Here is a 26650-nt window from a genome sequence, read left to right as displayed (position 1 = left end):
GCCTTGAGCTGAAGAGCTGAGGGACAGTGCCCAGGCCCAGAGTTCAGGCCCCACAACCGGACCCAAAAAAAAAAAAAAAAGAATTGATGTGTATAACTAGTATATGTCTAGGGCAAGCAGAAGAGGTCAAAAGCTATGTACATATGACCATATAACCTGATGCTAAATGAAATGAATCCCAAGATAGGGACACAAAAGGTTTTATCTTTGTTGCTGTTCTTTTTAATATACATGTACTATGTGATCTTTGTTTGTTTGTTTGTAGGTTCTTCCCCCATGGTACAATCTCTTTGTCACTTACTGTATTTGATTCCAGTGTCCTGCATCTTGTATATACATTTTTCTAATTTTGGGAGGGGAAGGGGAATAAAATGCTGAAATAAGGATTCAGGATGATCCGTTGTAATAATAAGATGTTCAAGACAGTATGTTGAAAATGAACTTTACAATTTTGTGGGGGGGGGGGTTGAGGGGGAGGGATGAGATGGTAGGGGAAAAACAAAGGAGGTGTAACAATGCTGATAGGAAATGGGCTTATTACCTTGCTCATGTAACTGTAACCCCTCTATACAGTATTTTTACAATAAAAAATATATATTAAGAAAAATAAAAATTAAAAAATGCAAGTAATTGATAGAAGTATCTTACCTCGCCGTCCACCTCCACTTCCACCACCTCTCATAAATTCAGGTCTTCTGGTGGCAAATGACACTTTAATGATGTTGCCATGGAATTCTTTCCCTAAGAAAAGGTAATGGCTTTGAATAAATTTCTATACTACTCTCTACCTCCCAACAAAAATATACTCTTGAAAATCTTTACTTTTAGAGAAGTAACTGATATGCCCTTAAATTCAAACACACTAGTGTTCCAAGCAGTCAAAAGTAACAGTGCTAACGCATGACAAACCACCAGAGCAGATCTGTTACTGGGACAGTCATTTCTTACTAAGCTTAAAAAAAAAATGTCCTGGGCTGGGAAGGTGGCTCAGTGGTAGAGTGTTTGCCTTGCATGCATGAGGCCCTGGGTTCAATTCCTCAGCACCACAGAAGCAGGAAAAAAAAGCCGGAAGTGGCACTGTGGCTCAAGTGGTAGAGCGCTAGCCTTGAGCTAAAGAGCTGAGGGACAGCACCCAGGCCCAGAGTTCAGGCCCCACAACCGCCAAAAAAAAAAAAAGAAAAAGAAAATTAGAAAATTTAGTATTTTGAAATCTAGTTTTTTTTTTTTTTTTTTTACTGTTGCTTATGCAGCTCCAACACGAAGACATCACAATTTAAGGGCAGGAAAAGGCTGCAGAGCATTTATGTGCGCCTTTTTTGACACCACATTCACTAGTTTCCAAAAGTAATGCATGAGGCTGTTGACACTGTAATCAAGTTATCTGTCTTAGCCCTTGGCTAAAATTTTGGGGAAAGTACTAGAAATTTAAATGTAAAGGTTTGCTTACCACTGCTAAAGACTTTACTTGTTCCATCTGAAACTGCTTGGGTATTTCAGTTAAGAACCAAGAGAAAAAGAAAGAAAAAACTTCAGATGAGCATAGAGGACCTACCTTTGAAGGTGAGGGGTAAACAGGCAGAAGTGCAACCCAGTAAGTCCATGCATGGTAGAAGAGGACAGGCTGGCACAAAGGCACTTTATCCAACCCTAAAGAATTGGAAGGATGGACTGGGAAGGTGGCTCAGTGGTACAGCGCTTGCCTTGCATGCCTGAGGCCCTGGGTTCGATTCCTCAGCACCACATAAGCAAAAAGAAAAAAGCCGGAAGTGGTGCTGTGGCTCAAGTGGTAGAGCGCTAACTTTGAGCTGAAGAGCTGAGGGACAGCTCCCAGGCCCAGAGTTCAGACCCCACGACCGGACGGACCCAAAAAAAAAAAGAATTGGAAGGATATCAGCCAATGCCATAGAGTGGTCTATCTTCGTTCAGTTTCTTTTCCTTGGATATGGACACTGGAAACTTGATGATAAAAGTGAGTGATATGATGATGTGATTGGTATATAACTGTCCCTCGGATATATTAAAAATTGAAAAGGCTTTAAAAAGAGGGTTAATAAATTTATCTGCATAATGTGCTCTGGTTTTAATGATATTCTGTGATTAGACTGGATGTGTCTAAAATGACAAAAATATGTTGACTCTAGATTCCTGGTACAGTGCTAGTTGATTGTAATGTTTGTATCAAGGAAAAACTGCCATTTGAGTTCCAAAGATTTTTAAGTTAAATCAAACTAAAAAATAAATAAATAAAAATCTGTGTTAAAACAAGCAGCCAAAAGGCAATGGATGTTACTTAGCCTCTCAAGATTCCAAGAGGTTCTTTAAATGAAGTATAAAGTTTTAAAGTAGAGGTTAGTTTTAAATCAGGAATGGATTCCTGGATATGAAATTTGGGAGTAAAATTGTTCTAAGTGTTTGTTTCAAAGTACAAAAAGGAAAAATTATGGCTACCAAAATGATTCCAGCTTGCCCTTATACATTTTTTCAGCAGACCCACAGCAAAAGACAGGATATTTACAAGTTTGTCAGGTGTACCTTTACCCCTTAATAAATTCCAGGTAAGAGCATGGTTAAAAAGCTACTTCCATGTTGACCACCTTGTTGCTTTTAATTGGGGTAAAGTGGCCTTTTGTAAGACCCATTGATCTGAAAACTGTGGTTCAAGCCAACCCTGGCAGAGAAAGGACTATGGGACTGTCATCTCTAATCTGCCAGCAGAGTGCTGGAAAGTGGAGTTGCTTTGGAGCTCAAAGTGGTAGAATGCTACCATGAGCTGGAGAGCTGAGGGACAGTACTCAGCCCTGGGACCCTGGCAATGATGGAGCAACCAGAAGCAGTTACATGCCACTGCTTAGATGGCAGAGACTGTGTCATATCCTGGAGTCACTTACGCTTGGCCCTTCAAAAATTGATCAGAGTCAGAAGTCATGGGAAGAAAGTTTATAAGCATGCACAACTGGCCTGGAACTTGTCAATCATCTGTGATAGTGGGCAGTAAAAGGCTAAGGTTGTAAAATGTGGGGGATAGTTAAAATCCCAAACCCCCTGTATCTGCTCAAAATCCTAATTGGCAGTGAGCTTTGAGCTGGCACCAGTCACATAAATTTACTCTGCTAAGGAAAGACAGTTTACAGACCTGAGATTATATGTCCCTATTAAGAACTGCTTAAAGGCCTACCCAGGTAACTTAGGTATTATTAGGGTCATTAACGATCAGCTTTCCATGCCTGTAACCCTATAAAACACTTAAGCTCCAATTATTAAAAAACAAAAAAGGGGGAGCCCCAAGGGAAACTCTTGCCTTAACCTTATTTACTTGAAATTTTAAAAATTTACCTCAAGGTGATCCTTATCCTAGAGCTGAAAAGCAGTTTACCTCTCCAGTTCCATCTCAAGACCATACTCCCATATGGTTTAAAGAATTTGATCAGTGGAAACCAGGACTAATGACTGGTTGTGGGAAAGGGTATGCTTCTATCGTTCCAGATGGATCTACCGGCAACATATGGGATCCTCTGTGGCCCATCCGACCCTGGAAGGATGAGAACAGTACAACCTAAACCTGAGGAAGAAGAATTAAAACGGCACCTTGCAGGCCTAAATGTGAAAACCCAATGACGCTATCGTCCCTATCACAAGAAAACTAGTCAGACGCTGCCAACATGGGGTCAGATTAAGATGTTGTCAGACAAGGGAGCAGTTGTTCTGATCAGTACTGAAAGCCCTAGAACACCCGCACATCTGTTTTTGGCCATGGTTGTGCTGCTCGCCTGTACTTCCATGGTGAGTAGTGAACATGTGTATTGAGCCTATGTCCCTCACCTGCCATTGTTAAGATTAGTAGATTGCTAGATCCTGGCTGGTGGTATATACTAATGACAGTATGTATCTTCCTCCACCGTGGGACCATACAGGTCCCGCTTATCCAGCTGAGGAAGGAACAGTTATCCTTAGGAATGGGGTCTTTACCACTGTTTGGGGACACCCCCTTGTTTTACCAATCAGAAGACAGGTATGGATATACATTTTGCCTGATGATAAATCTATTGCTTATATTGTGCCTTATATTTGTGTTATTTGAAAAATACCACTGTCTCCACTACAAAATAGCCAAGATGTCTTTTCCACAAAGGAATTTTGTGCTTGCTGTACTTAAAAAACAAGGGGGACTGGGAAGGTGGCTCAGTGGTAGAGTCTTGCCTCACATGCATGAGGCCCTGGGTTCAATTCCTCAGCACCACATAAACAGAAAAAAGTGGAGCTGTGACTTAAGTGCTAAGGCGCCAGCCTTAGGCCCCACAATCAAGTGAAAAAAAAATAAAAAAATAAAAATGGGGAGCTGTCCAAGGCAACTGGCCCACCTGACCACATCTGAGGATTTGTATGCTGTGAGGCTGTGCATATTGCTGTACAAGGAGAAAACTCTTCCATAGTCCGGGAAACAGTAGGGATACCTAGCCGCTGCCTTGTGGAGAAAGTCTAGGCAACAGTCCAGATGCCTGGCCAAGACCTCAGGGGAAGACATGCAGAATGGGCTTTACAAACTCATCTGAATAACCCCATAACAACTCCCTCACACTCCCCTCACGTAAGAAAATTACCCTCGCCTTATCTCTTGTAATCTTCTGATCATGTAAAACTGTTTCATGTTCACTAAGATTAACTCTTGCTCACTAAGAATAACTTTATGTGTATGCTATATATTAACATGTAGTGCTTTTAGTAAAATTTGTCTATACCTGCACGGTGCAGTCCACTCTCTGCCTACCAGGCACTGAGTTCCCAGGTCTCGCTGTGTGACCAGCAACATATTTCCATTGTTTTCTTTCTTTTGTGGTTCTAGGGACTAAATCCAGAGACTCGTGCATGCTAGACAAGTGCTCTGCCACTCAGCTATACAACCACCCACCCTCTCTTTACCCCTCTGCTGATTTTTCTTTTTGTGGTGGTTCTGGCATTTTAACTCAGGGCTTCAAGCTTTATAGTCAGGTGCTCTACTACATAAGCCACACTCCCTGCCCTTTTTGCTGATTTTTGAAATAGGATCTCATTTCTATGCTTTGGCTAGCCTGAACTGTGATACTATTTCCACATCAAACTTTTATTGGGATTTTTGCAAACTTTTTGCACAGAGTGGCCTTGAACCACAATCCTTCCATATAGTTAGGATTTCAAGTGTCATTGCACTTGTTTGAATTTTTTTAATATAACTAGTAGGTTATTTAAAATTACATATAAGGCTCAGCCAGGCACTGGTGGCTCACCTATAACTGACTACTCAGGAGTATGAGATCTGAGGATTATAGTCTGAAGCAAGCCCAAGCAGGAAAAGTCTGTGAGATCCTTATCTCTAATTAACCACCAAGAAGCCAGAAGTGGAGCTGTGGCTTAAGTGGTAGAGCACTAGCCTTAAGCAAACAGGCCAAGGGGCAGATCTAGGCCCTTGAGTTTAAGTTCCAGTACCAGCACTAATATATATATATATATATATATATATATATACATATACATATATATATGTATATATATATATTATATACATATATATATAAAGCTCACATTTATGACCCCTGTATTGTTATTGAGCAGTGCTATTCTAGACTGTCACCAAAACATATACTAAAAGCCCAGGACCTTGAGCATGAGAGGCACGCAACTACCACTGAGGTACATGTCAGCCTAGGACATACATACATTCTTAAAAGAGCTAATTAAACACTCTTGTAAAAGGGAGAAAATACTCAGAGTATCCCTTATTTTACCTGTAAGTCTGAAACATTCAATTAACTTGATAGCATACTAATAATGAAAAACAATTATCTTAAGAAATTCTGGCAATTTTATATAAGGCAATAAAATTAATAAACAAATGGACAATGTAAAGTCTCAACTTGTAGTACATTAAGGTGTTAATATGAATTATAGAACAAGAAAAATAATCTTCATTCCCATAATTGCTATTTCAAAAGAAAAAATACAGTTTCCTATTGTCCTTATAATTTCCTATCTCTTCCATATTTGAAAAACAGGTGGGTTCTGAATTCTTCCAACCAAGCAATCATGAAATTTTTGTCTAAAACAATCCTAATCTTTACCATACATTCAGCCCTCACCTCAAAGTAAACTCCTATTTCTTCAATTATAAATGTAAATCCACTAAATAGCCCAAGAGAATACTTTCATGCAGCTAGTCTTCAAAGATCCCAAGACAATATTTCCAACATATTAAGATGATTAGAAACACAAATGGGAGTGGTGACAAAAATGAATGAAAAAATGTTAAGTACTTCTGGTATTCAAGTATAAAACCAAGTATGAAAAAAATCTGAAATTAGGCATTTATATTCAAATTCAAAATACTTGACCTAAATATGCTAAATAACACATCTTAAACATGTTGTAACACATGAAAATTACACATTTTTAATTTTAGTATCCATAATGAAGTTTCATGCTTACTCATTTACATATTGTGGATGCTTTGGTACTTCAAGGACAAGCTTTAAAACTTGAAACCAGGTGGCCTTCCAAGTCTTAAGATTTACTAGCTGGCCCAATTAAAAAAAAATTATAGAGTTTTGAAACAGGCCTTTTGTGAATATCCTTTTTACTGGGGGAGGAGAGAGAAAAGAGGCAAGATTCTAAACATTTAGTTCCCTCAGTATTATCCTCACTTAAACCAGATCAACATATTTCGACCAAATATATACCGGGCTTAAACACATAATTTTGTATGAGGAAGTTTCTAAAGGTAAATAAAAAGGTTTGATGGAGGCTGGGAAGGTGGCTCAGTGGTAGAGTGCTTGTTGCCATGCATGCATGAGGCCCTGGATTCAATTCCTCTGCACCACATAAGCAGAAAAGGCTGAAAGTGACACTATGGCTCAAGTGGTAGAGTGCTTGCCTTGAACTGAAGAGCTAATGGACAGCATCCAGGCCCTGAGTTCAAGCCCCATGACTGACAAAAAAAAAAAAAGATTTGTTGGCAAAACTAGTAATTGAATACAAGGCATCACACTTACTAGACAGGTGCTCTGCTATTTGAGCCACATTCATAGACTCACAAAAATGATTTATAAATTGTAAAATGTCAACTACAAGACTAAGGCATTCAAACATCTTTTTACACCAAAAAACTGTTTAAATTCTTATTAACGAAAATCCAGTCAAAAAAAGATTTGGGTTTTTTATTAAGGGGGGAAATGTCTGAAATGAAAACTTAATTCAGCCTGAGCTACAAATTAGATTGAAATATATTGCCAACGAGGTTGTTTCTTACTTTATCAGGAAAATCATTTAAGATATTTTGAATTCTCTGGTTGTAAAATGAGTTCTTGCTCACAGATAAAAACGTGTTTGTACAAACTTTCATACTTTTTCCTTACTTAGTCAGACACTATATAGTTGACTACATAATCTAGTAGGTTATAATTATAAACCCCTTATGAAAACAAAATTAAACCTAGGATATACAACCTAAAATGTACACCATTTCAAGGTAGCCAATAACCTACAGCACCTCCTCTGGAAAATTAAGTAAACTTGATTTCGGAATTCTATTTTAGATAGAAAGCAAACCTTTAATAATGAAAAGGGATTGTTGTTGTTCACACAGCGAGACTGAGAACGCAGTGCTGGGTAGGCAGAGAGTGGACTACACCTTGCAGGTATAGATAAAGTTTATTAATAGCACTTATGCTTATATATAGCACATACACACCGAGAGTTAATCTTAGTCAGCAAACATGAAACAGTTTTACGAGATCAAAGGTTACAGGAAATAAGCAAAGTGCAGGTGATTTTCTTACATACATAAAAGGAGTATGAGGGAGTGTTATAAGATCATTCAGAGGAGTATGTAGAGCCCATTCTGCATGTCTTCCCCTGAGGTGAGGCCAGGCATCTGGACTGTTGCCCAGACTTTCAAGGAGTTTTCTCTTTCCCCCTAAGGCTGTGTACACCAGCATACACAACCTCACACAGCACACAAATCCTCAGAAGGAATCACGTGGCCAGTGCCTTCGACAGCTTCCCCTTTTTTGTTTTTTAAGTGTAGTAGAGCAAGCACAAAATTCCTTTGTGGAAGGGACATCTTGGCTATTTTGTGGTATCCTGCAAAGAATGCAAATATAAGACACAATACAATCAATCCTGTAAAAGCACTATGGGTAAAACTCTGCCTCCAGGTACAGGGATTTAATTGATGTAATACAGATGCTATTCCTTCAGCTAAGCCTTCATTTCCCATCCTAGGGAATTATGCCCAGAAGTCTCAGTGACTTCTTCTTGTAGCTGATGTATATTCCAAGATAAATTTCCTCACAAGTTCTGCAGGTGGTACTAAAGTTCCTGCCAAGTGATGCATTGAAGGGGGCGTTGGTAACACACAGCCTTGTTGGCCTCTAATCACATTTAAAGCTAAGTTGTTTTTGCAGATCAATTATCTGGTCTCTCATCCACTGGACCGCATTTGTAGGGTGTTTATGTGGGATTCAATATCCTGTTCAATATTTATCTGATGAACCCACAGCTGATGAGAATCTTGCTGCCACATCCCAACAAAGTTCTTGGGTTGGACAGTGGTATGCAGAGCTACTCCAGTGGTTGCAGCGGCTGTGGCAACAGCAATCAGTTCAATAACTGCGGCTATAATTATGCCCAGAAACCTCTTAGTTCTTTTGAATACTCATTGGAAAATTCCTGTCAGCAAACCGACAATGGGGCTCTCTTGCCAAGGTCAGGTGAAGTTAACAGGCAACCAGACCTCCTAAGCAAGATGGTCATATCTAAAGGGATTAAGAAGACATTAAAAGGAATAGATTGATTTAAACATGTGAAAGTAAACAATCAAAACTATCTAAGTTACATAAAGTTTCACTAATTGACACAGTTCCTATGGCTAATACATAAGGAAGTCTAACACAAGCCTGTACAAAAGAAGAGTGATTCCTATAAAATGTATAGTTTGCCTTATAGGCTCTAATAAAATGTCCAAGAAAATTTTGAGTTGTATGAAACAGGCAGAAGTTTCCATAAATGCCATTGTTCAGGGCTCAAACGTCCCTTAAAATTTATTGGTGGTCTACGAGGTACAAGGCCTCATCATGCCAGGTAAGCAAAGCAGTGGGTTCTACATGATTTATAATTCCATTGTATAAACGCCATCAAACAGAAAAATTACTAGTACACCAATCATCAACATGTTTTTCAGAACTACTGGCGATGAAATGCCCCTGGGGGCCCAATCTATAAATGAAACATTATTATGCTGTATAATTTTTCCTCTAGGGCTGCGACACTGAGACCACTGAATAGGAGTGTAAACACAATTGCAACATTTAATGCCCTGGCATACAGGGTTGGCTGGTCACCCAGTCATACTTAGTCAGAATGATTCTGATGAATGAAACCTAAGGAAAGTGAACTAAATGGTCAAATGCCACCAATAGACTTATCATCAGGCAAAATGTACACCCATACCTGTCTTCTGATTGGTAAAGCAAGGGGGTACCCCCAAACACAGTGCTAAAGACCCCACTCCCAAGGATATATTATAGTGTGTTCCCTCCTCAGCTGGATGAGCGGGACCTGTATGGTCCCACGGTGGAGGAAGATACATACTGTCATTAGTATATACCACCAGCCAGGATCTAGCAATCTACTAATCTTAACAATGGCAGGTGAGGGACATAGGCTCAATACACATGTTCACTACTCACCATGGAAGTACAGGCGAGCAGCACAACCATGGCCAAAAACAGATGTGCGGGTGTTCTAGGGCTTTCAGTACTGATCAGAACAACTGCTCCCTTGTCTGACAACATCTTAATCTGACCCCATGTTGGCAGCGTCTGACTAGTTTTCTTGTGATAGGGACGATAGCGTCATTGGGTTTTCACATTTAGGCCTGCAAGGTGCCGTTTTAATTCTTCTTCCTCAGGTTTAGGTTGTACTGTTCTCATCCTTCCAGGGTCGGATGGGCCACAGAGGATCCCATATGTTGCCGGTAGATCCATCTGGAACGATAGAAGCATACCCTTTCCCACAACCAGTCATTAGTCCTGGTTTCCACTGATCAAATTCTTTAAACCATATGGGAGTATGGTCTTGAGATGGAACTGGAGAGGTAAACTGCTTTTCAGCTCTAGGATAAGGATCACCTTGAGGTAAATTTTTAAAATTTCAAGTAAATAAGGTTAAGGCAAGAGTTTCCCTTGGGGCTCCTCCTTTTTTGTTTTTTAATAATTGGAGCTTAAGTGTTTTATAGGGTTACAGGCATGGAAAGCTGATCGTTAGTGACCCTAATAATACCTAAGTTACCTGGGTAGGCCTTTAAGCAGTTCTTAATAGGGACATATAATCTCAGGTCTGTAAACTGTCTTTCCTTAGCAGAGTAAATTTATGTGACTGGTGCCAGCTCAAAGCTTACTGCCAATTAGGATTTTGAGCAGATACAGGGGGTTTGGGATTTTAACTATCCCCCACATTTTACAACTTTAGCCTTTTACTGCCCACTATCACAGATGATTGACAAGTTCCAGGCCAGTTGTGCATGCTTATAAACTTTCTTCCCATGACTTCTGACTCTGATCAATTTTTGAAGGGCCAAGCGTAAGTGATTCCAGGATATGACACAGTCTCTGCCATCTAAGCAGTGGCATGTAACTGCTTCTGGTTGCTCCATCATTGCCAAGGTCCCAGGAGTGTTTTTCTGCATGCTGGGTTAAATACACCTTGGCATTTCCCTTGGTCTGTCACTAGACTTGAACTCAGGGCTGAGTACTGTCCCTCAGCTCTCCAACTCATGGTAGCATTCTACCACTTTGAGCTCCAAAGCAACTCCACTTTCCAGCACTCTGCTGGCAGATTAGAGATGACAGTCCCATAGTCCTTTCTCTGCCAGGGTTGGCTTGAACCACAGTTTTCAGATCAATGGGTCTTACAAAAGGCCACTTTACCCCAATTAAAAGCAACAAGGTGGTCAACATGGAAGTAGCTTTTTAACCATGCTCTTACCTGGAATTTATTAAGGGGTAAAGGTACACCTGACAAACTTGTAAATATCCTGTCTTTTACTGTGGGTCTGCTGAAAAAATGTGTAAGGGCAAGCTGGAATCGTTTTGGTAGCCATAATTTTTCCTTTTTGTACTTTGAAACAAACACTTGGAACAATTTTACTTCCAAATTTCATATCCAGGAATCCATTCCTGATCTAAAAAGCCTTTTACTAACCTCTACTTTTATACTTTATTCTTCATTTAAAGAACCTCATGCATTGCCTTTTGGCTGCTTATTTATTTATGTATATATGTATGTGTGTATGTATGTATATATGTCTTGGGGCCTGAACTCTGGGTCTGGGCACTGTCCCTCAGTTCTTCAGCTCAAGGCTTGAGCTCTACCACTTGAGCCACAGCACCACTTCCAACTTTTTCTGTTTATGTGGTACTGAAGAATTGAATCCAGGGCCTCATGCATGCAAGGCAAGCACTCTACCAATGAGCCACATTCCGAGCCCTGGTTGCTTATTTTAAAAGATATATTTTATGTATTTAATTTTTCTGTCTGATTTACCTCTTAAAAAACTTTTGAACTCAAATGACAGTTTTTCCTTAATACAAAAGTTATAATAAACTAGTATTGAATCTAGAGTCAACATATTTTGGCTTTTTAACACATATCTAATAGCAGAATAGCATTAAAACCAGATTACACAGATAAACTTTTCAACCCTACTTTTTATTTTTTTTTTTATTTTTATTTTTTGGTCCGGTCGTGGGGCCTGAACTCTGGGCCTGGGCACTGTCCCTCAGCTCTTCAGCTCAAGGCTAGCACTCTACCACTTGAGCCACAGCGCTACCTCCGGCTTTCTTCTTTTTGCTTATGTGGTGTTGAGGAATCGAACCCAGGGCTTCAGGCATGCAAGGCAAGCGCTCTACCACTGAGCCACCTTCCCAGCCCTCAACCCTACTTTTTAAAGCCTTTTCAATTTTTAATACATCCAAGAGCAATTCTGGCAATACCAATTACATCATCACATCACTCACTTTACCATCAGGTTTGCAGTGTCCATTCTTTTCTACCATGGGTCTTCTCTAGGCTCATCCTAAAGTTTTACCTTTCCTTTTCTCTTCAACTGAAGTACCCACGCAGTTTTTAAGATCCTCCCAGGCCATGCAGGCCCTGTATAGTCATCTCCTACCCCTTGGCTAATTTTCCTGCCCGTATCTGCATTACCTAGATAACTGGCACACCTGGGCCCTGAGGTAACGTCCAGATCCAGTGTGACCTTTCCCCCACCACTTCCTGTGCCTGGCCTAGATAAGGAATGGGGGGGGGGGGTCCTCCTCCATCCCTTTTAGGACATGCTCTCTACCATGCACAGCAGGAGGGGAGGGCAGCAGTTTGGTACATAAGCTTTGGTAAATAAACTCCATTGTGGCCACACCCCCATCAGGCCATTCCTCCTCCTGTGCCTTGCCTACATAAGTACTAGCCTGGGGTGGGTCGCCCCTTTTGGGACTTGCCTCTCCACCATGCATGGTGGGGGCAGCAGTTTGGTAAATAAACTTCTTTTCCTGCCTAAATAACCCATGGTTTTCTCTTCATTGACTACCTAATGAAACTTTCCTACTTCCTACCTTACAAGTTTTGGACAGACAAAACAGGTAAAGTCTTTAGCAGTGGTAAGCAAACCCTTACATTTAAGTTTCTAATACTTTCCCCCAAATTTTAGCCGAAGGAAATAAACCCCAGATCCCCAATGTCTTTTGGCTAAGACAGATAACTTGATTACAGTGTAAACAGCCTCATGCATTTAAAAATACCAGATTTCAAAATACTAAATTTTCTAATTTTCAAATGAACAAATCCTTAGCCTTTAAAACAATGCAGTAATTCTTAAAGACTTTTGGTAACATCCAAACCTCAGAACCTTTTTGAATTTTAAAGTTAAACTCACCGAAATCTTTTACAGCACACAGTCAAGTTTTTATCTTAAACATATTCACACGGGTTCAGACACACACAGATTTTCAGTGGTAGATAAAACCTTTTAACAAAGTACTTTATCTGGACCACAATTTTTCCAGGGCTTGCTTGGTTAGCCAGGCATCTTACCAATTGGCCTTTTGAATACCTTCAATTGGAGGAAGGCTGGGTGAGGGTCACCTGAAACTAAACTGGCCTGACTCTTGTCTTTTATCCAATCTTAGACAAGAGCACTTTATAACCATTTGCACTGACAGGACCAGCCAAATGTCTGAACCAGGCTCACAGCCATCTACACCCTCCCCTCTGGCAGCTTCCACAAGGAGAAAATGCAGCCTGAGCCTTGTAGTCAGGCAGTCTCAGAATTTTCAAGGCAATTCAGATTAAATCACAAGTTCCATTAACAAAGATCTTTTAGCAAGCAGAATACTTGATAACTTTGAAACCATGACCCTTTTACACATTTCACATATAGACAAATAGGCAGACAAGTTTGTGCACAAATCATAGAGCGCACTTAAGATTTTAATACTGGCTGTTTTAAGAGTTTTTGGAATTTTCGTGGCGATATTTTGCCTAATTATGATTGAACCACGTAGTCAGTTAAAAAAACAAAACTTTGCCAACAACAAAAAACTTTTAAGTAGACAGGAAAAAGGACATGAACACAGATAGGTGGCATGCCACAACAAGAACAGAAAACCTTTTAGCTAAGTTTCTTCTTTAAAATGATGCAGTAATCCTTTTACACTTTGTTTCTGATCAACAATCTTTTCATCTTTCAATATTTCTTATAAAAGTTTTGCCGGTGATAAGGCCTGAACTCTGGGCCTGGGTGCTGTCCCTCAGCTCTTCATCTCAAGGCTCTACCCACCTGAGCCACAGCACTACTTCCAGCTTTTTCTGCTTATGTGGTACTGAGGAATCAAGCCCAGGGCTTCATGCATGCAAGGCAAGCACTCTACCACTGAGCCACCTTCCTGGCCCTCATCTTTCAATATTTCTATGTAAGCTCTCCTTACATTGTTTTAAACTCTCTGCCATGTTTTTTCATCGAAAGTTCCCTTGTTGGGGAACCATGGGTTATGCTCACAAATAGTTTCGAGACACTCCAGAAGTGGTTCTTTGAACAACTCTGCTCCACTTTTCTTAAGAAAGTGATGTCCCATAATGAAATGCTTCCCACTTACCTCCTTCTCTGAGGACACCACCATCCTTCTAATTAAAACTCCAGGTGCCACTTGTTGCTGCTCACACAGCAAGATCTGGGAATGCAGTGCCTGGTAGGCAGAGTAGACTACACCTTGCGGGTATAGACAAAGTTTATTAAAAGCACTACATGCTTATATATAGAATACAGAGTTAATCTTAGCAAACAAAAAAAATTCATTTTAGTCAGCAAATATGAAACAGTTTTACAGTGATCAAAGATTCAAGAGATAAGCAAGGCCCAGGTGATTTTTTTACACACAAGAAGGGAGTGTGAGGGAGTATCATGAGGTCATTCAGAGGATCAGGAATAGCACATTCTGCATGTCTTCCCCTGAGGTTGTGGCCGGGCATCTGGACTGTTGCCCAGAGTTTCAAGGAGTTTTCTCCTTCCCTCCAAGGCTGTGCACACCAGCATATACAACCTCACACAGCACACAAATCCTCAGACGGGGTCACACAAGCCGGTGCCACTGACTTGAGATTTTTTTTGTTTAAAGCTGGTCCTGGGGCAAGGCCTGCACTCTATCACTTGAGCCACAGCTCCAACTTTTGGCTTTTTCTGATTGTTATTGGAGTCTCACAGACTTTTCCTGCGCTGGCTGGCTTCAAACTGAGTAGCTTAGGATTATAAGCATGAGCTGTCAGTGCTTAGCCCTTATCTTTTTTTATATATATTTGTAAACTGCCATTTAAGACTTGATGTCTACAGCTTTAAAAAAAACTTAAATATGTTTACACTAGTATTTTAATAATACTAAAGCATAAAAATTAAAAATAGAGATGTACAAGAAAGTGAATCAAATTTCTGAGTAACTTGGTCTGTTCATACTGGTTTTATTTTTCAGGACATCTCAGGAACAGATATCTAATCTAGTATCTAAGGAGCAAAAAATGAACTGCCATTTATATATTATTAAATATCAGTAACAGGTCACTGATATTTTCAATTTTCTAATAAACATAAATTATCCTTAAGCCTGTGTATTTCATAAACAAATATGCAACTTACCAGTCTAATCTAAGGATAGATGCAAATTGCTATTTCATTCTTGATTTTAGAATTAAAATATTTTTTGGAGTTTTTAAGAGTTAAAATGTATCTTACAGATATATTTAAAAATAATTTTAGGGCTGAGAATATGGCTTGGTGATAGAGTGCTTGCCTAGCATGCATGAAACCTTGGGTTCGATTCCTCAGCACCACATAAACAGAAAAGGTCAGAGGTGGCGCTATGGCTCCTTAAGCACGGAGAGGCTCAAGGACAGAGCCTAGGCCCTGAGTTCAAGTCCCAAGACTGGCAAATAATAATAATTTTAAAACTATATGACATAACTTATATTGTAAATCAGGGTATCATCTAATAATAGGAGTGATGGGAAAAAGCTAAATTAAAGTCAATCCTTTACCACAACTCTTATCTAGATGAAATATAAAATGTTTTATGTGATGCTGTACTAATTATTTCAATAATTATTTACTTTAAGAATGGGGACAAAATAGCTTAATTATATTAAATCGTCCTCTTATATACCAATCCCATTTTTCTACTCTGCTATTAGGTTCCTTGCCCAACGAACTCAAAATTAAGGATTAGCCTCTCTGCCATTCAACATAGAACTAACTTCTTTTAATATTTTACATACAAAAATATTGATATCCCAGAGTCATTTTTAAATATCTAGATTCTTACTCTGGCAAAAAAAGTCCAGTGTTTAACCATAGCATAGTAAGGGCATTTAACACATACACCATATTTACTGGTGGTTATTGATGTTTAACATACACCGTAAAAAATATTAACATACCAAATTCTAAGACAATTTATGAACATAAAGTTCTAATTTCTGCCCTTTTTTCTACAACATAATCTCTTAAAATCTTCTAAATTTGATACTAAAATCAAATCAGCAAAGTAACAATAACAAAGAAAAGTAGCAAGAGAGAAATATAGGCATCTATACCTAAATACTTACCTTGATCCTGTCATAGGACCTCTTCCATCCTTGTCATATCCCCCACGCCCTCTACCTCCTCCCTGTGACCCGCCATATCCTCTATTATCTTCTCCATACCTACTCACATCACGACGGTCATCTATAAAAGAAAATATTACATACCTAAGTAACTATTGTCATTTTGGAGACAAGGTCTCACAATTTGCCCAACCACCCAATTGTTAGTTGGTATGTCATCATGCCCAACAAGTATTGTCATTTCTGACAGATGTTTCACATAAACAAAACCATTTGTGGGCAGGAGAGGGCAAGACATTTCTATGCAGTCCAGACTGGCCCAGAACTTGCTACATAGCTCAGCCTAGCCTTAACTCTCAATCTTCCTGTCTCAGCTTCTCATGTCCTAGCATTAAAAGCATGTGTTGCAAGGCACCAGTGGCTTACGCCTGTAATCCTAGCTACTCAGGAGGCTGAGATCTGATGATGGCAGTGCAAAGCCAGCCTGGGCAGAAAAGTCTGTGAGACTCTTATCTCCAGTAAACTACCAGAAAACCAGAAATGGCACTGTGGCTCAAGTGGTAAAGCACTAGCCTTGAGATGAAGAGCTGAGGGACAATGCCCAGGCCCAGAGCTGAAGCCCCATAACCAAGCAAAAAAAAAAAAAAAAATGTGTTGCCACATCTGGCTAGATAACATAATCTTAAATGCACTTACAGCCAGATATTATGACTTTTGGATAAAAGCACATGTACACAGAGCTCAAATCCAAGTCATCAAAACACACAGAATTAAATATTTGAGAATTCTATCTGTATTAAATCCTATTCTACTAGAAAACAAGAACAGCAAAGTGGTGATATGGTATGAGTTAAAATAAAAGCTTTTTGTTGACAGTTGTTGTAATCCCAACTACTTGAAAAGCTGAGGCAGGAAGACATATTTGAGGCCAGACTGAGCAATTTAATGCTATCCTGCCTCAAAATAAGCATAACACTAAAAAGGGCTAGGTGTATAGTGCAGTGGTACAGTGCTTGACTAGCATTCACAAGGCTCTGGAGGACTGAAGGCATAGCCCAAATGAGAGGATAAGGCTCTAATTCAATCATCAATACTGAAAACAAAACAAAAAACCTTATGAAAGTAACTCTGATAAAAGCACAACCCAAATCATGAAACTTACTACTTTCTTCACTTCTAAAACTGTAAAACAATAGTTAAGGTATATACTGATTTTATTTGTTCACTCAATTATTCAACAGAACCAGGAATATAGCTCATGGCAGAATGCTTCACAACATGTGCAAGGCCATGGGTTCAATCCCAGAACTGAAAAAAAAAAATTCAGCAAATGTCCATTGAGAACTCACTGTGAACTAAGTCCTAAGATACAAACACTAAGATATAAAAATGAATCGAAAACAGTTCCTTTTTTCCTTTGAATCATTTTCATCATGTGGACAGAATCCTAAATATCAGTGGGATATACAAAACGCTATAGGACAAGAGGAAGTAATGACCAATCTTTGTTAATGAGGTTAGTAAAGGCTAATACAAAATGATTTCCCTAAATCAAGTGTACTTCTAGCACCAAAAAGTGGCAAAAATAACATTGCCAAATGATCACTTGAAATAGCACAGGAAATGTAAAGTAAATGAAATAGCACAGAAAATCAGCCACCAAAAAGTCATATAACCATTTGGAAGTCTCCCTGAAATCAACAAAGAGAAATCTAATCACAGTTTTAATAGCCATGGGAGAAAAATCTATCTTGGAAGACACCTCAAATCTTTACAAATAGGTGAAATCTAGTGTGAGTCTTTTGATCCAAATTCAACATACAAATAATTCTGGGAAGGGAAGAAGGAAACTAGAAGCCAATATACCTTACCTTGTGTGTGGTGACTATAGTTTTCCCTTTGTGAATGATAGGACTGCTGGTTTTGATTATAGGAATCATGTTGCTGATAATTTGACTGCTCATCATATGAGCCTTGATGCTGATTATAGCCTGACTGCTGGTTATAAGAATCATGTTGGCTATAGTCAGATTGACCATATGAAGGCGCTCTTCCACCTTGGCTAAAGAGAAATCAAAGAACATGAGAGACTTTCTTGGAAGATTATGTTTACTGTAGCAAGTTGGCTACAACTAATATAAAAATCTTGATCACTTATATCTGAACCATATTTGATAAAATTTTCTCATAGTAATTATTTGGTTCTTTTATCTCTATCTCCTTATCATCACTGAAATACCCTTTAAGAGACCAATCTCACTATCTCACTGAAGAGATGTCACTCAAACAAAAGCCATACTATGGAAAAGAACCCCAAGTACCTTTGAGAACTCTAGCAAGCATGAAAATAACTGATTTTACTTTCTTTTTTGGTGCTGGTCCTGAAGCTTTAATTCAGAGCCGTACATTATCCCTGAGCAACAATACTGAACTAAGAATACTTTTTCTGAGACCCTTTCCTCCCCAGTTAAATGATTTAAAATAAAAAAAATTTAAAAAAAAAAGCAAGATCCCAAAAGCTGTAATTTTAGCTACTCAGAAAACAGAGATCAGCCAGGCACTAGGCACTGGTGGCTCACACCTATAATCCTAGCTACTCAGAAGGCTGAGATCTGAGGATCCCAGTTCAAAGCCAGCCTGGGCAGGAAAATCCGTGAGACTCATCTCCAATTAACCACTCAGAAAACCAGAAGTGGCTCTATGGCTAAGAGTGGTAGAGCACTAGCCTTGAGCTAAAGAACTGAGGGACAGCACCCAGGCCCAGAGTTCAAGCCCAACGACCAACCCCCCACCCCACCCCCAAAAAAAGAAGAAAGAAAACAGATCTGAGGATTGAGGTTTGAAGCCAGTTGGGGCAGAAGTCAGTAACTAGGCTTGGGATGAATCTCAGTGGCAAAACACTTGCCTAGCAAGTGCAACATCCTAGGTTCAATCCCCAATAACAAAAAAGAAAAGACAGAAAAAAAAAAAAAAGGTGCCTCCAAACTGATTCTCAGATCTAAACCTTCTGAAGTAACTATAATTATAGGTGTGAGCCCAGCACCTAGCCCATACATTCTTTATAAAAGGATTATGCTTAAACTTAAAACTAAACAAGAAGGTATTAAAGGGTTATTTTTTTTCTTTTTTTATTATTGTGAAAATACTGTACGGGGGGGGGGGGTATTTTTTTCTTAAATGACTTCAAAATATTCCCTACATTTGTACTCTATAGTTTTCAAACATTCTCAAAATTTGGTATTTTTGGTTTTGTTTTGCTAGTACTGGAGTTTGAACTCAGGGCCTATGCTTACTCTAGGAAAGTACTCACATCTGAACTAGGTCCCCAACCCTAAAACTAATAATCTGACTTCAGAAATCTTTCCTAATGTTTTTATTTAACTGAATTTTATTAGGACTAACTTCAACACTGCAGTCAGAAACCACTAGAGATTTCAGTTTTCTAAAATCTCCAGCTATAAAACTTGAGGAACTGTATAACTGTAACAATATTTCTTTACATCTACAAAATGGGGATAACTACTATCTGTGGCATCTGAGGATTAAACACCTGAAATGGAAAATGTAAAGCACAGTGGGGAGAGGGGGAAGGGGTTGCATTATTTACTTAATTAAATATAGGCTCTTTAAAACTAAATTTTAAAGTTTCATGCAGGCCAGCCACTGGTGGCTCACACCTGTAATCCTAGCAAATCAGGAGATTGAGATCTGACGATCGAGGTTCAAAGCCAGCCCGGGCAGGAAAGTCCATGAGATTCTTATCTCCAATAAACCACCAGAAAACCGGAAGTGGCCCTGTGGCTCAAACGGTAGAGCACTAGCCTTGAGCTGAGGGACAGTGACCAGGCCGAGAGTTCAAGTCCCATGACCAACCAAAAAAAAAAAAGTCTCATGCAAATCAACTGAAAATGTTCACCTATCTGTATTAACAAATAAAACATACTCCAGGTATCTGGTACATGTAGATGTTTCTGTAGTTTAAGAAAAAAAAAATGGGCTGAGAAGGTGGCTCAGTGGTGGAATGCTTGCCTCGCATGCATGAGGCCCTGGGTTCAATTCCTCAGCACCACATAAACAGGAAAAGTCAGAAGTGGGCACTGTGGCTTAAGTGGTAGAACGCTAGCCTTGAGCTGAAGAGCTCAGGGACAGTGCCCAAGCACAGAGTTCAAGCTCCACAACAACAACAACAACAAAAATTCTGGAAAAGTAATACATTCAAAAGGCTCAAAAATAAAATGGAGCTGGGTGCTGGTGGCCCACATCTGTAACCATTGTTACTCAAGAAACTGAGATCTGGAGAGCACAGTTCAAAGCCAGCCTGGGCAAAAAAGCCCATGCGACTCTTATTTCCAATTAAACACTAGAAAAGCTAGAAGTGGAGCTATATAGCTCAAATGGTAGAGCATTAGCCTTGAGCAAAAAAGCTCAGGGACCGTGTCTAGTATCTGAGTTCAAGCCCCAGGACCATTAAATTAAATTAAATTATAATGCTCAGGACAGGGTTCTTGCCTAGCATGTGTGAGGCTCTATGGTTCAATTATCAGCACCACAAAAAAACTGAGTTGGAAATAAAAAAGACAGGCAGTGAAGTTTAAAACTAAAACTTCAGCAGTATCTATTTACATTACCCAACACAATCTCAATACTCTTACTATTTCCTTACCCTGATGATGATTCCGTGCTTTGCTGTCCTTGGTTATTGTACGATTGCTGGCCATATGAGCTCTGCTTTTGATTCTCATAACCACTGTAGGACTGTGAATAACCTAAAGATTGTACAGGGATACTATTTAGAGAAAGTTCTGATTTCTAAGTCTTTAAACAGCAAAGTTAACAAATCAGTCCAACCTGATTGGTTCTGTCCATAACTGGAGTAACCGCTATAGTTCTGTCCGTATGAAGAATCAGTTGTTTGCCCATAGCCAGAATAGCTCTGAAATTCAGGTAAATGGTTTTCATCACTTAATATGAAAGTAACTAGTAATAAAAAAGAAATTTTATCTTTCAACCTACTTGTGGTGCTTGCCCATAGCTTTGGTTGCCTTGATTTCCATAGGAAGAATAACTGTAAAATAAAAATGTAGTACTTAAATGTGCTTGAAGAAACTTTAAAAGCTTAAATGAAGCACCCTGCCTTCATTTCAACTTTTACTTCAAATCCAGGTTTCTTTTCTGAGCAACTATCAGTTTACCTTTCTCGTAAGAGTCTAAAATGAAATGTGATGACCAAAGTCCATAAAAGACATAAATGGTATCACACCCAGACCTCTTTACACATCAAATACCAGAAATTTTATTTTAACAAGTCCTTACAAGTACAACTTCACCAGAGCTACAACGTCTCAAGAAATTTATGCTTTACGGTCAATAAAATGGCCAGAAACATTGACAAATTTCATTCTATAGGCAAATTTTTAATCTCGGGTTCAAATTTTTCTAATATTTAAATCCAATACAGTAATTGATAGCTAAGCTTTTGTTTTTTTTGTTTAGAAATAACACATAAGCTACACATCAAGACCCACAATATCTTTAACACAGTAACTTTTAATACTTTTGTTAAAGTACCAGTTTAGTTGGTACTTTCAATTTAGCTACATATGAATAAACTAACTTCTTCCTACCACTTGCCTTCATTAAATGTTTTACAAACTTTCTAGAAAAGGCATGTGTGGCACTAAAAGTCCAATTTAAATGCCTCAGTAATTAGAAGCATAGATATGTCCAGAGTACTATAGTGTATTCAGTGTCACAACACTTGCATGTACTTCAATATTTGTTTGAAAAAATAAATAAAAATATTTGTTTGCTCCCTGAGTATATGTATCTTCCTAAGATTTTTAATTAATTTTACAACATGTAAGCTCAAAAATTAACTTTTTTTCTCTCAGAGTCAAATATCCAAAGGGGAGGAAAAAAAAATCTAAAAACTAAGCAAATGAAAAAAAACCAAAACACCTTTTTACGAACATGGGGGGGGGGGGGCTAGGGGAGGAAAGGACTCAAGCCTGAAGAGAGTAATCATTTTATATAGAGAGAAAGAGAGAGACATACACACACACACACACACACACACCATGTAGTCATTATATTCGATGTACATTATGTAAAAAAATGAACTATGCCAAAAACAAACAAACAAAAAATGAACTATGCAACTTAAGAGTGGAGACAGAAGGGGAAAAATGGGAGAGAATGAAGGAAAGGGTGACACTAAGAAGGATTGTGCTCATAATCTGACTTACAGAATTGTAACCTTTGCACAACTACTTATAATAATAACTAAATTAAAAAATAAAAATTTTAAAAACTCTATCATTTTAGAGCTATCAAATGCTAAGAGAATTTGTGAACTTTTTTTTTTAGATAGGTTCTCCCTATGTAGCATAGGCTGGTCTCAAAATTGTAATCCTCCTGTCTTACTTTCTATGTGCTTTGCTTACAAGCATTTGCCACCCACCTAGTTTCCCTAACTTTAAAAGTACATTTCATTTGCCAGATGCCTATTAAGAAGAATCAAATTAAATCAATTTTGTTTTCAGAAAGCTCATAACTTAATGACCAGATACCTAATATGCTATTCTGAATATTACTAGGCTCCAAACCATTTATAGCCTAAGTAGAAGACTGTTTTTCTAGCAAGCAAGTCTTCTAAAGGTATATTCACTTCAAATATTTTTGTGAACATAAGGACTCAAAAATTGCTAAACATTTTTTCTAGTGCTTTAAAGAAATTGTTACAAAAGTATTAATATTATATACCATCAAAAAATGAAATGCTTTTTCTGAGAACTTAATAACCTCTTAACAATTTCTTCAAAGTAATTAAAACAATCATTACACTAAATAGGATTATCTTAATTTCCAGGATTCATCTATATTATACAAACACTTTTAAAATAGGTAATATTTCTTAGCACCTATTTATACTCTCTTCCCAATGGGAAGCTAATATTTAATTATTTTAAGATATTCTCATAGTAAGTCCCAAAACAGAAACCTACCAGAATTTATAACTAAATTCTTTTTTTCCTCAATACTAGTTTTTCATGGTATTATTAAAATATATGTATACTTTACCTTTGTTGCTCACCCCCAGACTGACCGTAACTTCCAGAATCTAAAACACATAAAAACAATTTTAAATCTTACTTAAAAATCTTTCACCTATGACTGACTTTAGCTCATACAGATGCAATATGGCAAAGAAATGTCAAAAATGAAGTACAAGCCAGGTGCCTGTGGCTCACTCTTATAATCCTAACTACTCAGGAGGCTGAGACTAGCGGATCATGGTTCAAAGCCAGCCCAGGGAAGGAAAGTTCATGAGACTCTTATCCTAATTAACCACCAGAAAACCGGAAGTGGTGCTGTGGCTCAAGTAGTAGAGCAGCCGCCTGGAACTGAAAAGCTGAAAGACAGCACCCAGGCCCCGAGTTTAAGCCCCATGTTCGACCAAAAAAGAAAACTGTAGAAAGTAAAACCTCAAGTTAAATACTGTACAGGGAGAAAACTATACAAGTGGTATTTTTGTTCTTTTCTTTTCTTTTTTACAATAACTACATTTTTAAAATCACAGCTTTAGCAGGGGATGGGTGCTATGCACTTCTAAGCCCAGCTACTGGAAGGAGGATCATGATTGCCAGCTCTGGGCAAACACGAAATAACTAGAGCAAAACGGACTAGGAGATGACTCAATTGGTAGAGTACCTGAATGAGGCTGGAGCCGGAGTTCAAACCCCAGTATCATCCCCCCACGGAAAAAACAAAAAAACAAAAAAATCACTCAGGCTGAGTGAGGTAGCTCATATCTGTAGTCCTAGCTAGTCAGGAGATCATGATTCAAAACCAGCCTGGACAAAAAATGTTAACAAGACCCTATCTGAACAAGTGTGGCAATATATAAACCATTCCTCTGTATCAGACTGCTTTGGCCATCAACACCAAAAAAGGGTTGCTTAAGACTTTTTACAGCTGCTCAGTTAGCTGTTGACTCCAATTTTTGCCACGTTTTCAGGAATTCAGTCAAGTTAGCAATACCTGCTTCTATCCTCCATTTTAATCTCTGAGGAAAAATGCTGCTTTTGTGCTAACCAATCGGACATTGTTAGAGAAAATAACAAATTTTGGAAAATATATAAACTCAACACAGAATCCCCCCTTCCATTCCTCTTCCTCCCCCTCAAAGGACTTCTGGCTGGCTCCTTTCCTGAGCCCAGTTATCGTGATTTTACTAGTGGTATCTGTGGGGCCCTGTCTTGTCAAATGTCTTACTCATTTTCTCCAGGAACATGTCCGAACTTTCACATCCCTGAGGATGACCAAGTTTTTCATGTCCACAGGACTCCTTAACAGAGAAGAGATCTGGGCCACAAAACTCCTCCCCTTAACCAAGAAGCCTAACCAACAGAACACCTAATGGGAGACCAATGCCCAAGTCAGCAGGAAGTAGCCAGAAAAGATAACTGCAGACCTCCTTCCCCAGTCTCCTCTACCAGCCCAATCCTTTTATCCATCCAAAGAGAAGGACTTACCTCTCCCTTCTGGGCCCAATCTTTTGATCTAAAGATGGACTATAAAGAATTGACCCCTGCCTTATTCCCCCAAGTCAAGCAAAACACCAGGTGCATGCTCAAGTGCTTGATCGCAGGCAGGTCATTCCCACTTTGGCTTAGCTGAAAGTTCCCTCAGCCCAGGTAGAACATTCCATTCTGGGTCTGGCCAAGGACATCCCCCACCTTGGCTTCCAAGAAACCATATAACCTGTTTTGTTTTGGTTTTTTTTTCTGCTTCCTTGTTAAGACCCATAAGCCTGACCCCAAATCCACCCATTCCTACAACCTCCATTCCCGCAGGAAGGTTTATTGCCCCTCACTGTACCTCTATAAAGAGTCCTCGCCTGTTGAAATGGAGGTGAAAAAAATACTGAAACGTGTTTTTTTTCTTTCAGTAGTTCAAAGTATCACTCGCATAAAAAATTGTTGAGGAGGTTCTCTATCCATTAGACTTCTAGACAAAGTCAAATGAATGCCTTGTCCATTTGTAATGAACAAAATCAATTTTATATGATTTCTTTTTGCCAGTCCTAGGGCTTGAACTCAGTGCCGGGGCACTGTCCCTGAGCTTCTTTTTGCTCAAGGCTAGCACTCTCACTTGAGCCACAGCACCACTTCTCGTTTTCTGGTGATTAACTGGAGACAAGAGTCTCTCGGGGACTTTGCTGCCTGGACTGGCTTTGAACCTGGACCCTCAGATCTTAGCCTCCTGAGAAGCTAGGATTACAGGTGTGAGCCACCAGTGCCTGTCAATACCATCTTTTGAGAGGAGCCCAGAAGGAAGGAGTTGGAGTGGAGAGACATGGGCCATGAATGTACAATGGAAAAGCAGATCCTCCAAAGTCCTGCGTCCCTGGAGAGACCACAGCTGGCTGACTCAGGCTGTAGGAACCTCCTCTCAGCTTAGGCTCCCATCTCTCTTTCCTCTCTTCCACCTTTTTTTTTTTTTTGGGGGGGGGGTCAGTTGTAGGGCTTGAACTTAGGGCCTGTACACTGTCCCTGAGCTCTTTTGCTCAAGGCTAGCACTCTTACCAACTTGAGCCACAGAGCCACTTCTGGTTTTTCTAGTGGTTAATTGGAGATAAGAGTCTCATGGACATTCCTGCCCACGCTGGCTTTTTTAAAGGCTGGGAATGTGGTTTAGTGGTAAAATGCTTGCCTAGAATGCATGAAGCCCTGGGTTTGATTCCTCAGAACCACATAAACAGAAAAGGCCAGAAGTGGCACTGTGGCTCAGTGCTAACTCTGAGCAAAAGAAGCTCAGGGAAAGTGCTCAGGCCCTGAGTTCAAGCCCCAGGACCGGCAACAAAACAACACAAAAACAGCTTACAAATGGTAAGGCATCTGAAACAAATGATCATCAAGAGGGCTGGGAAGGTGGCTCAGTGGTAGAACGCTTGCCTTGCATACCTGAGACCCTGGGTTCGATTCCTCAGCACCACATAAGCAAAAAGAAAAAAGCCGGAAGTGGTGCTGTGGCTCAACTGGTAGAGCACTAGCCTTGAGCTGAAGAGCTGAGGGACAGCGCCCAGGCCCAGAGTTCAGGCCCCACGACCAGACCCAAAAAAAAAAAAAAATGATCATCAAGATTACTTAACATTGAACTCGTTCCTGAGCTCAAAATCATTCAGAAGCGCTTTTAAATTTACAAAGTGTGTAGGGTTAACTCTGATTTTTTCTAACTAATCCACCGAAGTCAGAAAAATTATTTTCTACATTATTCTTTGCAGGCTAGGGCTTTTTCCTCTTGGTGTATGTCCCCTATGTGCTCCAAAAGAATTAGTTTCTAAATTTTAAGCAAATTCTGGTAAATTTGCACTAATATAGTATCCAGGTATTACTGTCTGATCATATAATATTTGCCTTATTAGTAGCTAAAGTCTTCCTATTTTGTTTTTTTTCTTTTTTTTTTTTGGGGGGGG

At 39.2% G+C, this 26650-nt stretch overlaps 1 protein-coding gene and 1 long non-coding RNA gene across 2 annotated transcripts in view; both read right to left on the bottom strand.

Annotated features, from left to right (window-relative positions):
• Positions 1 to 26650, bottom strand: part of Taf15 (TAF15 RNA polymerase II, TATA box binding protein (TBP)-associated factor, 68kDa) — a 52189-nt gene that overhangs the window by 17993 nt on the left and 7546 nt on the right. Inside the window, exons 2-7 of the mRNA XM_013013069.1 lie at positions 23254 to 23293; positions 21187 to 21238; positions 21022 to 21106; positions 20837 to 20939; positions 18045 to 18235; positions 16174 to 16294 (exon numbers count right to left, since the gene is read on the bottom strand). Coding sequence (XP_012868523.1) covers positions 16174 to 16294; positions 18045 to 18235; positions 20837 to 20939; positions 21022 to 21106; positions 21187 to 21238; positions 23254 to 23293 — 592 coding nt within the window. The remainder of the gene's footprint in view (positions 1 to 16173; positions 16295 to 18044; positions 18236 to 20836; positions 20940 to 21021; positions 21107 to 21186; positions 21239 to 23253; positions 23294 to 26650) is intronic.
• On the bottom strand, positions 8040 to 10212 carry LOC105983458. The gene is made up of 2 exons (XR_001174943.1): positions 9717 to 10212; positions 8040 to 8109 (listed from the first exon to the last, which is right to left on the bottom strand). It is a non-coding gene; the product is annotated as an uncharacterized LOC105983458 (long non-coding RNA).

Source organism: Dipodomys ordii, unplaced genomic scaffold, assembly GCF_000151885.1.
Source record: "Dipodomys ordii isolate 6190 unplaced genomic scaffold, Dord_2.0 Scaffold19, whole genome shotgun sequence".
Lineage (NCBI taxonomy): Eukaryota > Metazoa > Chordata > Mammalia > Rodentia > Heteromyidae > Dipodomys > Dipodomys ordii.
Note: the sequence above shows the minus strand (reverse complement) of the source record. Positions and strands in the feature narration are given on the sequence as shown.